The following is a 12,027-nucleotide window of genomic DNA, read 5'->3' as shown; positions in this document are numbered from 1 at the left end:
TATGAATCAGATAATGTCAACATTAAGGCATTAATGTTTATTTATATTATAATTTTTTAATTATCTTACATCTTTAAAAATTTTTAAATAGTTAAAAAAAGGTTTTCCAATAATATATTTTTTGGCAAACCTTTTTTAATCAAAACATCAATACCAGTGAATGATAACTCACCACTGTCGTTGAAATAAAACAGAATTAAAGCAGAGTGCGATAGAGAATTTGATGCTGTGATTGTTACATTTACGGATGCTTATGCTATGGGATAAAGCTCTTTTGTTTTTTTTTTTTTTTATTTAAGGATAAGAACATTCAGGAACTCACTGGATAAAAAAAATATATATACATTAAATTAAAATGTGCTGAGCCTTATATCATTATTTGAGATTTTAAAGAACCAATCCCAATATACGAAACAGGAATGTGAAATTTTAAAGAATCAATCCCTATAAAAAGAACACAGACACCTATACAAAACAGGGAAGACGCACATCTAAAATCTTGGTAATTTTGTCAAAATGAGCTATGAAAGGAGATGTTGGGTAATTCCATTTTACACTTCACAGTATGCGCATGCAATAATACTGTGGGCAGAGCTTCCAGGAGCAAATATGCACATTTCCAAATTCAAGAGAAATAGAAGGTGAAAATGAAAGAAAAGGGAATTGAACAAACTGAAAGAAAGAATCTACATTCATATCAACTTACAGAAACAAACCCAAAATCCATACATCAATTTTACTCTTATCACATGTGTTAAAGATTCATTATCTCTTTCCACATTTTTTAGCATCTTGTGTTGATTCTAAACAATCCACTAATACAACAGCATTTCTCTTCTTCTTCTTCCTCTTTGATCTTTCACACATTAAAGCCCTCTCCAACTGCTCAACCCTCTGTGACAGTGAGCTCAGTAACCCTGTTTGCATCTCATTCCTCTCAAATAACTCCGTCATCATCCCCATCATTTTCTCATTGTCTTCCATCATCCTCTCCAGAAGTTCTCTGCTCTTTCCGCTTGCTTCATTTTTGTCGCCACAAGATTGCTCTTTCTCATGTCTTACTTCATTCTGATCAGCTACAGCTTCAAGGTTTTCCAAGGGATCATCTTCCGGGTTCCCAGAGGAATCCACTTGGCTCTCTTCTCGACTTACATCCACACTTTCTGCACATTCACTCCCTGATAATGACACATTATCTTCCATATTTCCATCTTCTATAACTTCAACTTCAGCTTCCACACCCCCCAGGCCTTCACGAGCCGTTTTAGAGTCTTGTTGTCCTGGGTTTTGCAATTTTGACGTTTCTTCAAACACTTCAGGCATCTTCTCCGATTCACCCACATCATCAATAGAAACAGAATCGCTTTTTGGTACAGATCCAACATGATTTTGCAATTTCTTCGAAGAATTGGAATTAAAAGCAGAATTAGCAACAATACCTTCAGAGTCAGGGGCCCTAACTTGGTTTTCTGGGGTTTGGTCGTCATCTTCTTCGCCTTTCTTGGCAAAATCATCTACTTCCAATGCTTGATCACCAGCAACAATAGCATCAACCATCTCCTGCAACCTGATCGCCTTTTTAATCACAGCCCTCCTGCAATTCTTAACTCCAGAATCAACACCCGGCACAGAATCCAACCTCAACAACAAATTCATAAGCATCTCATTAACCTTCAACGGCTCTTTCGAATCCCTCCGAATCAGCTCCACAGTTTCCTTCATCGAAATCCTCGTCTCTATCTCATCAACCTCCCTCCTAATCGCAGCAATCTTCCTAACGCTTTTTCTGACCAAAAACCCCCTGAACACCTTCTGAATCTTAACCACAGAATCCAACCTGCTAGGCGCAGACTCTACATAACGAACGGGAATCTCCACCACCTTCTGAACCGTCGTCGTCTGGCGGTGCACAGGTACATGTCGGACAGGTGGGTAATAGTAGCGAGGGGTGGACGGGTAGCTAAGGTGGCTCCTGAAGAAGAGATTATCCATTATCGAAGAAGAAATCTGATTCCTGTTTGCTTGATTTTTCGTGTTGTGATGAGAAAGATGATTTGGTGTTAATTAATTGCGAAATATGTATATATAGGGAGGTATTCTGATCCGAATTCGGAGAGGACCAGGAAGTTCCAGAAGATTCAGGGAGAGAGATTTAGGTTTCTAAGGGTTCTAGAGAACTTTCGAATCTTCTGTTGGCGCGCGGTGCGTTGAATCATGGGTCAGAATTGTGATTTCAAAACTCAAATCCTGCATCTTACGGGCTACGGCCCATTTAATATTTTGATTATTTTTTTAATATTTGCTTTGCTAGCTGCCAAAGCTCTTAATGATAGCTCCTTCATGTTTAATCCCATAAGCCAAGCTTTGTTTGTATCTAATTTGCCTCCCTCAGGCTTCAATGAGACGTCTCCATTTTAGACCAAAAAAAAACAAAAAGGACAAGAACCAAGCTGAAGGATCTCTCATAGCAAGGTATTCTTTTTATTACTATTGTGAAGTATGGAATTAGGTATTACATGTTTTTTTTAGGAGGGAATAAGAGTGATTTTGGAGGGAATAAGAGTGATTACAGTGGACCTTCAAAGGAAGGATTAGAGGACATTCATTCTGTTTGGGATGCTGATACCAGCTCTCTTCAAGAGTTTACCCGAAGCCTCCTTTGCCATTGAAATTACTTCTCCCTGTCAAAAATTAACATAGAGGGTGAGTTTGCATACAATTTGGTAAAGGAAATAAGCTCAATCTGCCCACTCACTGTACTTTTTATTTTTTACGGATGTTCAATTTAGTCCATTTTTAACTTTTAGTCCAATTTAGTCCTCTTTTAATTTAAATTCAAATTGCCCAATATGCAACTCACGCACCACTTGGTACGTGAGTTACTTTTTTTTTTTTAAATAAGCTTAATTTGCTCCATATACTTTGTAGGGATGTCCAATTTAACTCTTCTACTTTTAATTTAAGTTCAAATTAGTCCATTTTTTCATTTTCTAATATTAAAATGTTATTTTTATTTTTTTGTACTTATTTTTCAATTTAGTTAATTTATTTTTAATTAAATAATGAAAATATAAAAATATTTTTTATACTTTCATTTTATTTATTAATATTAAATAATATTATTTTTATTATTTTATTAATTATAAAAAATAAAAATAACATTTTAATATAAAAAATAAAAAATGGCTAATTTGAACTTAAACCAAATGTATAAAGGCTAAATTGGACTCAAAAGTTGAAATTAGGCTAAATTGGACATCTCTAAAAAGTACAGGGGGCAAATTGAATTTATTTCCATTTAAAAATGGTGCATGTATATTAATTGGACCAATTTGAACTTAAACAAAAAGTAGAAGGGCTAAATTGAACCAAAAGTTAAAAATAGGCTAAATTGAACATCTCTAAAATGTATAGGAAGCAAATTGAGCTTATTTCCATTTGATAAATTGCACTAAATATTTTAACTTCTAGTGTAATGGTATTTTTCAAAAACTGCACATGTGAAAGTTCTCAATTTTATAGAAGCTACCGTTGTGCTTTCTCAATATGTCAAACTACAATACCGAACTCCCATGGAGGGTTGGATTCAAAAGACTCATTGGACAAATTTAACATGAATTGAAGAGAATGAAGCATATCCGCTGTCAATCTAGATCACACCAGACGGGAAAAGAAAAGTACCTCATCCACATTCAAAATCTTCTTCTCCTTCATAATCCACTTGCCGTTACACATTACTGAGACAATATTCTCAGTCCGCATGCAGTAAACAAGGCTTGAAATGCTGCAGAAAAGGAAAAAAGTGAAAAATCAACCCATAAGGCTGAATACCAAATGGATTGAACCGCAGGAAGGTGATCTTTTTAAAGCAAACCACAACACATGGTGGTAAGACGAAGAAAGCTCAATAAACACACATTAGATGATGGTGCCAAATGTTATGCTCTCTAAAACACCACCCCCCCCCCCCCCCCAAAAAAAAAAAAAAAAAAAAAAAAAGAACCTTCAGTTCCATCTGCAACAACAATATTTGCTCGGGATGCAATGTTAATAGGGTTCTTAACCCTCATCCAGCAGAACTAATTCTACAAAGAGGATCAATCCCTCCATGCAACTTCAACAACAGTTCCAATGAACATACAGAAAATGACAACAGAGAATTACATGTGCCCTCAGAATCTAACGATTGCTTATAATTCACATAAACCTCAAGAACTTAATGACTGAGCTCTAAATTGCACATAAATTTTCAAAGGATGGTTTCATACCAGTCATGAACAGGGACCATAGACCATAAGTTAGTATTCACAACAACCAAGTCAGCCTGCCAAAATTGAGAAAACAAAATGTAGTCATCTTCGATTTTCTAGAAAAGAATGAAGAAATCGGAGTCTAAGATATGGACTTAATTGTAATTGAAGTATGTGCAAGTTAGAGAAAGAGATTTGGGAAAGAAAGGGGGAGGGGGCATGGAGAAGAGCAACCAAATTCCACTTAATAAATAGTAGTCCAACCTTTTTCCCAGTCTCAATTGATCCAATTTCATCATCCCAGAGTACTGTTTTTGCACCATTTATGGTTGCCATTTTGAGAACTGTTTCAGATGGGAGAGCTGTAGGATCAGTCGTTCCATTTGCAAAAACTTCCCTTCCTTTATTAATCAACGAAGTCAGATACATCTCATCAACTGCAAAGAGGTGAATCCTACATAAATTTCAAGTCTTTGATATTCCAAAGAGGACCGTAGAGTAGTGCATGAGAATTGATGAAAAGGAAAATTTTCCTCAAAAATCGAGATATTGAGTGCATAAACACTATAAATCTTTTGTTTTACTTTACATTTTTTTTTATTCATATAACGCACACCGGTCAAAAATTTTCATGTCAATAATGGTGAATCAAGATATTTAAACCTTGTAAGAGAGTACTTCTATAACCATATTTTAATAGCATAGGGTTCAACAAAAGGGGAACCAAAAATAGGCAAAGTAGCAAATAAACTACCCCAGTAATATGAAAATTACTGAGCACATATGAGAAGTGAGAATGGAAACTAGCATTTTAGAGGTTAAACAAACCCATGCTCATTCTATTATTTGATGGTGCGCCATCCGTTCCCAAGGAAACACAAATTCCAGAATCAAGCATCTCCTTAATAGGTGCAAATCCAAGCATTCGCATTGCAGAAGCTGGGCAGTGAGATACTTTGACCCCAGCTCTTGAAAGAAAACCAATCTGGGGGAGACAAATAACAGTCACAATGCAAAAATTGTGATATTGGGGACTAGCTATCGGCAAAAGCTTTGACCAATTGGCACTTGCTGATGACCAAGCAATTATCATTACACCCAAGGATTGAGTAAATTAAAGAGCATATAACTTGATCATAAGAATCAATTTCTAGCAGCACAGCTTCTTAATAATTCTGTGAAGCTTTTGCATGATTTCCTTTGGATTAAACAGATATCCATTACAGACCTTGCAGTTGTATTTGATTCAAAGAATCTACACTTTTAGAATGGTATGTAAGAATTTTATCTCATACAGCTCTCCCTTATGTGTAAGACATAAGGCGTCAATAGTCAAACATTGGCAATAATATGCAAGAGCAAAAATGCTAACTGCACATCACAATGCAAAACTCTGAGATGCTGATGGCTGCAAAGGTGAAATATCTGTAGGGATTAACTATTTATGGTCTATAAGAAAGCAAGCATGGCATATATCAAAATTCATTCAACAAATTCTCTATTGGAATCCGATTAGAAAATCTTGTTCCTTGTCGTAATTCAAAATAACATATGCAATTCCTATTTTCCTAAACATCCGCTATATGACTCAAAAATGTCAGAACAAATAACACATATTATGAAACACCAATGGGTAAATAATAAAAACAACTTTACAGCAAAAATAATCATCATGACAGTCAAGCTCACTCGATAATTAAAAAAAAAAAATTCACAGTTCCCCAGCAATTGCCAATCCCTTCACTAATATTACACTATACCATATGGTCTATCTCATTGGTAACTTTAACATTTTAGAGAACGAAAACAGGCAAACAACTAATTTTCTTTTGCAGTGCCTAACAAAAAGTTAGTAGCAGCTACTAACCTCAGTATTGTTGACCCAAACTGTGTGAGCAGCCAGCAAGTTCTTCTGCAGGAAGTCTATCTTCTCCAAGTATGAAACAGTTCCATGTTCAACTTTTCGTGTATCCATCACAAGTTGATTCTCGTAAGGTATCTCCGAGACATGCTAAAGATTGTAAAGATTAGTTGAATCTACTTCAAAATCGGCATCTTCTCCATGGCATCAAAGTTCAGCCTTTATTAATTTGCCTTTACAAGAATTATTTAATTATGAACCAATTACAGTTTCTTAGAATGAAAAGGAATAAAAACAAATATCAGATAGACAAAATTTTTCATATTTCATACAAAATCCAATCAAGCAAACACATACATGCCTGAGCAGATTTCTTAGAGCAAGACACCTAAATTATGCACAAAAAGTACCAGATGGTAAGCATGTCAGACACATAGATAGAGAGACCATTACCATATGGATTCCAGTTTTCAGTTCCCTAGATGTGTCTCTTGTTTCAAGTAATAGGCGATCAGTTGAATTCATAATTTGCCTAATTCCAAGCCATATCCTAATGCGCCCATCTGCAGTGTTGTGGTGCTTCTGGTAAAGCTCCTTCTGAGACTGTACCCTTGAAGTGAGAAATCAGCATCAACCAAGGCTTGGTGTTTGAAAAATGAAAATCGATCAAAAGATTCAAAACTCTATCAACAATGGATATAAATGAGAATGCAATAATACTTAACAAAAACTACTTTTAAAAAAAATAAAGCTCTTTTATATTTGCATGTAAAATAAATGTAATACAATAACTTGCACTTATTGCATGTCCACTCTTGAGAATTTTGTAATGCTTAACCTGAATACAGTCATCTGAAGTTCGACTGGCCCACGACGGAGGTAAACCCTCACCAGAGTCCATAGTAGACTGAGTTAAGCAAGCTCGCAACCCCAGTTCCTCAACTGCTCGAGCCATTCCAGAGACATGCTGCCCTCCTGCCTCAGCAAAGCATGTAACCTAATTCAAATTAATCCCAAAAACCATCAAAATCCACCCACAATCCTCCAATTAAAAATCCAATCTGTAAAAACTAAAAGGAAAAAAACTAGAAGAATACTAACCCCAGAGTGGATGAGTTCTATTCCACATAGTAACGTAGAAATGTAAGAATCTTGCTCAGTCATGTTAGATTCATAAGGCCAAATTCGATGGTGCAACCAAGTCATTAGATCCACATCGTCTGCTATCCCTCTAGCGAGCTGTTGCGAGGTATGAACATGCGTGTTGATAAATCCTAACAATCAATTCCCCGAGTCAATTAACAATCAAAATGGCTCAAAAAGAAACAAAAGTAGGAAGAGGAAGAAGAAGAGGAGAACCAGGGAGCAAGAATTGGCCATGGAGGTCGACACAATGGTGGGCGATAGCGGAGAATTGAGCAAGAATCTCAGGGGATTGACCAATGGCTTTGATTTTATCTTGGTCGATAACGATCCCGCCATTTCTGAAGACTCGGCTCTCGGCGTCCATAGTAACGATTGTTGCATTGTGGATTATCGTCACTGAGTCTGAGCTGCTCTTCCTCTCCATTTCCATTTCTCTTTGCTCTGCAATGCTTCTTCCCTTCTGTGTCAAAAGTTTTGACTTTAGTCACTGTTGCTTCCATTTGTAAACTGCTCCCACGACGCACCGTTTTTCTCAATCTAGAATATAATCCACTGCACAGCTAAAAACGAATCGTTTTAGGGGTATATATATGTATATAAACTCGCTTTTGGTTCCATATTTAACTAAATGAAATATAAAATGAAAAAGTCTTTGTGAAAATTTTCGTTAAAAAGAAATAAAATTTGAAATATAATATTTATTAAATAAATAAATATATTAATAAATGAAATAAATATATTTGTTTTTATATTTTTTCTTATTTATAAATAAATAAATATAACTTAAATATTGATATTTTAGTTATTTGATAAAAAAAAACTTCGTTAAATAAGTTAAATTTCCGTAAAATTATACCAGTTTTGACATGAATTCATTTCTTTCAAATTATTTTTTTTTAATTAAAGAATTATATTCTAACAATTTTATTATTTGATAAAAAGAATTTAATCTATTTTTTTTTTCCCAAACACACCCAATGAGAAATGAGAAGAACTTTCTTGAAGCAGCATAACAAGTTAAAGTAGTGGTTGATTGATTATAGATTTATAGTCAATTGACAAGTTGCAAATGGAGTGGAGTTTATCTCCAACAGATGATACATGATAGAAACTGACAGAAATTTGCATCTATGCATGTATTATTTTACCAATAAAATAAAATTAAGATGGTGACATTTTCAGAAAAAAGTTTAGTTGTCCAGCTAATTAAATTGAAATATCTAACTCCAAATTAATTAAAGTTACTTTTATTATAAAAAATATTTATTAATATTAGTTGTTATAATAATTATTAATTATTTTAATAATTATTAGTCGTTAAATATTAAGTCGATATAGTTTGATATACTCAAATTAATTAAATTACATCAAAAAAAATAGAGTATGAACTCTCATCTATACATTTGCTATTTTCATCACATACAAAAAATTCATAATATGTATCTATTTTTGTATTTACTTCATTAAAATTTTAAAATTAAATAAATGAAATTATTCTTATTTTTATTGATTATGATTTGAATTTTGGAGTCATATATTATTTATTTTAAATAAATAATTGAATTCTGTTGATTAGGATTTAAATTCTAAAATTAAACCAAAAATGAAACATTTTTTTTTATTTTAATGTAATTAATCTTGAGATTTTTTTAATAATTAATTTTAATTATGAAATTTGAAAATTTCACAGTATTAAAAATGATTCAATAAATTAAAACTTATTGAGGATGAAAAATTAATTTAATATAGTGCAAAAAATTGACATGTGATTTCATTTTACTGGTGGGAGAAAGGCAAAGGAGGAAAAGGAAATCATATAATTTTGTTAGTGGGTCATAGTTGATGTAGTATTTGCATATAGAGCCACTAACTCGCCATATTGAAGATGTGGGATGGATCATTGCCCTTTATGCTTTTCCATGAATTTGACAATGGCGGCTTTATTTTTTTTCAACATTGCCTGCCACAATCTTCTTTTGCTTTATTTTCATTCATCGAAATGGAAACCTCTACCTTTCATCAAGAGTTGTGTTTTTAATTATTTTTTTTTAAGATTTTATTGATACATTTTTATTAATTTAATTTATCTAAATTAAATAATTTTAAAATTTCAATAAAATCAAACACTAATTAATAAAAATAAATTCTTCTATTTTTATCAACTGAATTGTATTACATGATACAAATAAAAATACTCTTTACTACGAACTGTAAAAATATATATTAAGGTATTGTTTGGTAATATTAATTGTTTTAGTAGTCATAAATTATTTTAGTAACTATCAATTAGTTTACTAATGATTATTATTGTTAATTAACTATTTATAAATATTTGATAAAAATAACTATTATATTAGCGATTAAATATAAAAATATTGAAAAAAATCTTATTAACCTTAGTCAAAACGCTTCTTTAATTTTTAAAAGTTAGGAAGATAGTATGAATCACTTTCTCAATCTCTAAATACTAATATAAATATTATTTTATGAAATAACATAAATAAAAAAAATACTTAAATTACTAAAAGCTATTTTAAAAGTGAGAGTGCAAAATGGGGTCTACATATAAGAAAATGGCATCTTAATTAATTGACTATAATTTGTATCTCTGTGTGGCTAGTTGGCTATCTCCTTTTCTTGCTTTGTTTTCTATCAATCCCCAATCCCCATCTACCAGCTGCCTTTTCTTATCTATTTGATTAAGTGGTGAACAAGCCAATGCACGTCTTCTTTTGCCATCTAAACAGCTAATTATACCTTGACATAATCAAGAATTTTTCAAATTTTTATTATAATAACAACAAAGCACAAGTTGATAAAACAGCAGTGATCTTACAAGACATGGATTTTGATTATTTTTTGCTTATCCTCTTCTACTGTACATGATTTCACCATGCATATACTTGATTTTGAACAAGATTAATTTAAACAAGCACAAAAGCCACAGATTAAAATGCCTTTTTTCTTCTTATATTGTGTTGAAAGTTGACTCGAAAATACTCTTCAGCTTTTAGAATTTATTCATAGCGATCATTCGAGCGGGGCTGAGAAGGCGATAGGAGCCATGATTCATGGAGAAGCCACATCCCTTAGGATTGGTTTCATCACTATGATCATCCATAGCCACAAGCACCTCGTAGAAGAGATCAACGTTGCATGGGAGAGCAAGAGGGCCTTGTGGGTTGTAACCATATTCTGATTCTGCTTCTTCAAGTAGGATCTTGAAAAGTGGGTGATTTGCATATTCAGTCTTGATCACAAATCTCTGCTTCTGGGGTCCAACGTACACAGAGAAGCATCCTTCAGGAGCTACCTGCCTTTTTCTTCTCGAGTATTTCTCACCATCTTCTTCCATTGAAGGGTGGAGCCATGGCCATGATTTGCTCTTAGGTGTTAAAGAACGGACGAGTCTTGATGTTTTCTTGCTGTTGCGGCCCAAGGATTTGCATCTCTCCCATGTTTGGATGATCAAATTTGCTTTCCTTCCTTTTCCCTTAATCACTTCCATTCACTATATATGATTAATGTTTGGAAAATAATAAAAAAAAAATCACGAAAAATTATATATATATATCTATATGCAAGAAATGGATGTTGAGCTCAAAAATCACACACAACAACCAAAGAGAAAAGAAAAGAATGATTTGGGGATTTAATTGGGTTTAATTTGAATCACTCATCCCCTATCATAAACTAAGTGAACCATGACCTTTGTTCTTGGCCTCATTGTGTTACTCATATATCGATCTAAATCAACAGAGAAATATGAGATCATGCAAATTAAGAGTAAACAAGCCAAGAATAACTATAAACTGATAAAAACGAAGGGTTCAACAGAAAGCAGCCATAAGAGAAGTGCATATATATCTCAAGAATTTTCGGGAGGAAATAGAAGAGAAGAGAGGTTCTGCTATTATTCTTCAAGAGGACAAATACGTGCAAAAAAAAGATGCTGTTGGCCTGTATATATAAAAGCATAAATGGATACAAAAATTAGTCTCTTTAAATAATTATGTAAATATATAGCCCACTGATCATATGAAAGGTCTACCTCTTACTTTATATGGTATTTATCATTTTTTTTTTTATACTCCACAGGTATCTCAGTTTAACGGATCAAGATTAATTATGTTTATATTGAGTTAATCTACTGAGAGGTGAAACGTTTTTAATGAATATCGTCTTTATTTACGAAGATCGAACATTTAATATATAAAAATATCAAACCACTCACATCAAGTATCTATTAATAATTGGAAGACTATTTGATATATCCTTGCAATGACATGAAAACCATGATTTGATAGAAAAACTAGCCCGTTATTTCGGTTTTATTGCAAAATAGATTTTGTGATCAGGTCACTGAAATTGATACGCATATTAATGAAGGATAAATTAGTAGATGTTTTAGAAAATATATATAGACCTTGGTTAATTAATTATAAAAGTTTTCCTAGTAGTCTACTATTTTGGCACCATCAAGGCCACTAGTAGAACACTGTGATTATTGCTGAATAATTTAGATTTACCACCTAACACATTTTGAAATTAAAGTTTTCCAAGTGAATTATGTTTGCATGTATATTTAAATTGCATAGCCTTCATGATGATCACAATAAGGAAGCTTCCTGGAAACTTGCTACTGACACCACCCAATTCTTAATCCAATTTTTCTGAATACATATATATATATATATATATATATATTCAAATTCAAATTCAAACCCCTTTCTACCAAAGACAAATCATATATATATATATATTTGAGTC

At 32.9% G+C, this 12,027-nt stretch overlaps 3 protein-coding genes across 4 annotated transcripts; all 3 read right to left on the bottom strand.

Moving 5' to 3' along the window:
- Positions 1 to 765: 765 nt before the first annotated feature.
- LOC110639119 (BAG family molecular chaperone regulator 6) lies at positions 766 to 1,992 on the bottom strand. Its single transcript, XM_021789949.2, has one exon. The coding sequence runs from the start codon at positions 1,990 to 1,992 to the stop codon at positions 766 to 768; it is 1,227 nt and encodes a 408-aa protein (XP_021645641.2).
- A 553-nt stretch (positions 1,993 to 2,545) lies between these two features.
- On the bottom strand, positions 2,546 to 7,763 carry LOC110639095 (uncharacterized). 2 transcript variants are annotated; one of them, XM_021789916.2, is made up of 10 exons: positions 7,471 to 7,761; positions 7,213 to 7,385; positions 6,950 to 7,108; positions 6,565 to 6,714; positions 6,118 to 6,261; positions 5,079 to 5,235; positions 4,515 to 4,687; positions 4,269 to 4,324; positions 3,682 to 3,784; positions 2,546 to 2,681 (listed from the first exon to the last, which is right to left on the bottom strand). In XM_021789916.2, exons 1-10 carry the CDS (start codon positions 7,685 to 7,687, stop codon positions 2,592 to 2,594), a joined length of 1,422 nt encoding a protein of 473 aa, XP_021645608.2. In that variant the 5' UTR covers positions 7,688 to 7,761; the 3' UTR covers positions 2,546 to 2,591. The 2 variants fall into 2 exon arrangements, 1 of the variants encoding a protein (XP_021645608.2); XR_002491839.2 differs by lacking the exon at positions 4,269 to 4,324 and having other exon boundaries at positions 7,471 to 7,763.
- A 2,258-nt stretch (positions 7,764 to 10,021) lies between these two features.
- On the bottom strand, positions 10,022 to 11,160 carry LOC110639086 (auxin-responsive protein SAUR71). The gene has a single exon (XM_021789906.2). It carries the CDS (start codon positions 10,763 to 10,765, stop codon positions 10,268 to 10,270), a length of 498 nt encoding a protein of 165 aa, XP_021645598.1. The 5' UTR covers positions 10,766 to 11,160; the 3' UTR covers positions 10,022 to 10,267.
- Positions 11,161 to 12,027: the final 867 nt, after the last annotated feature.

This window comes from Hevea brasiliensis, chromosome 10 (assembly GCF_030052815.1).
Source record: "Hevea brasiliensis isolate MT/VB/25A 57/8 chromosome 10, ASM3005281v1, whole genome shotgun sequence".
NCBI classification, from domain to species: domain Eukaryota; kingdom Viridiplantae; phylum Streptophyta; class Magnoliopsida; order Malpighiales; family Euphorbiaceae; genus Hevea; species Hevea brasiliensis.
Note: the sequence above shows the minus strand (reverse complement) of the source record. Positions and strands in the feature narration are given on the sequence as shown.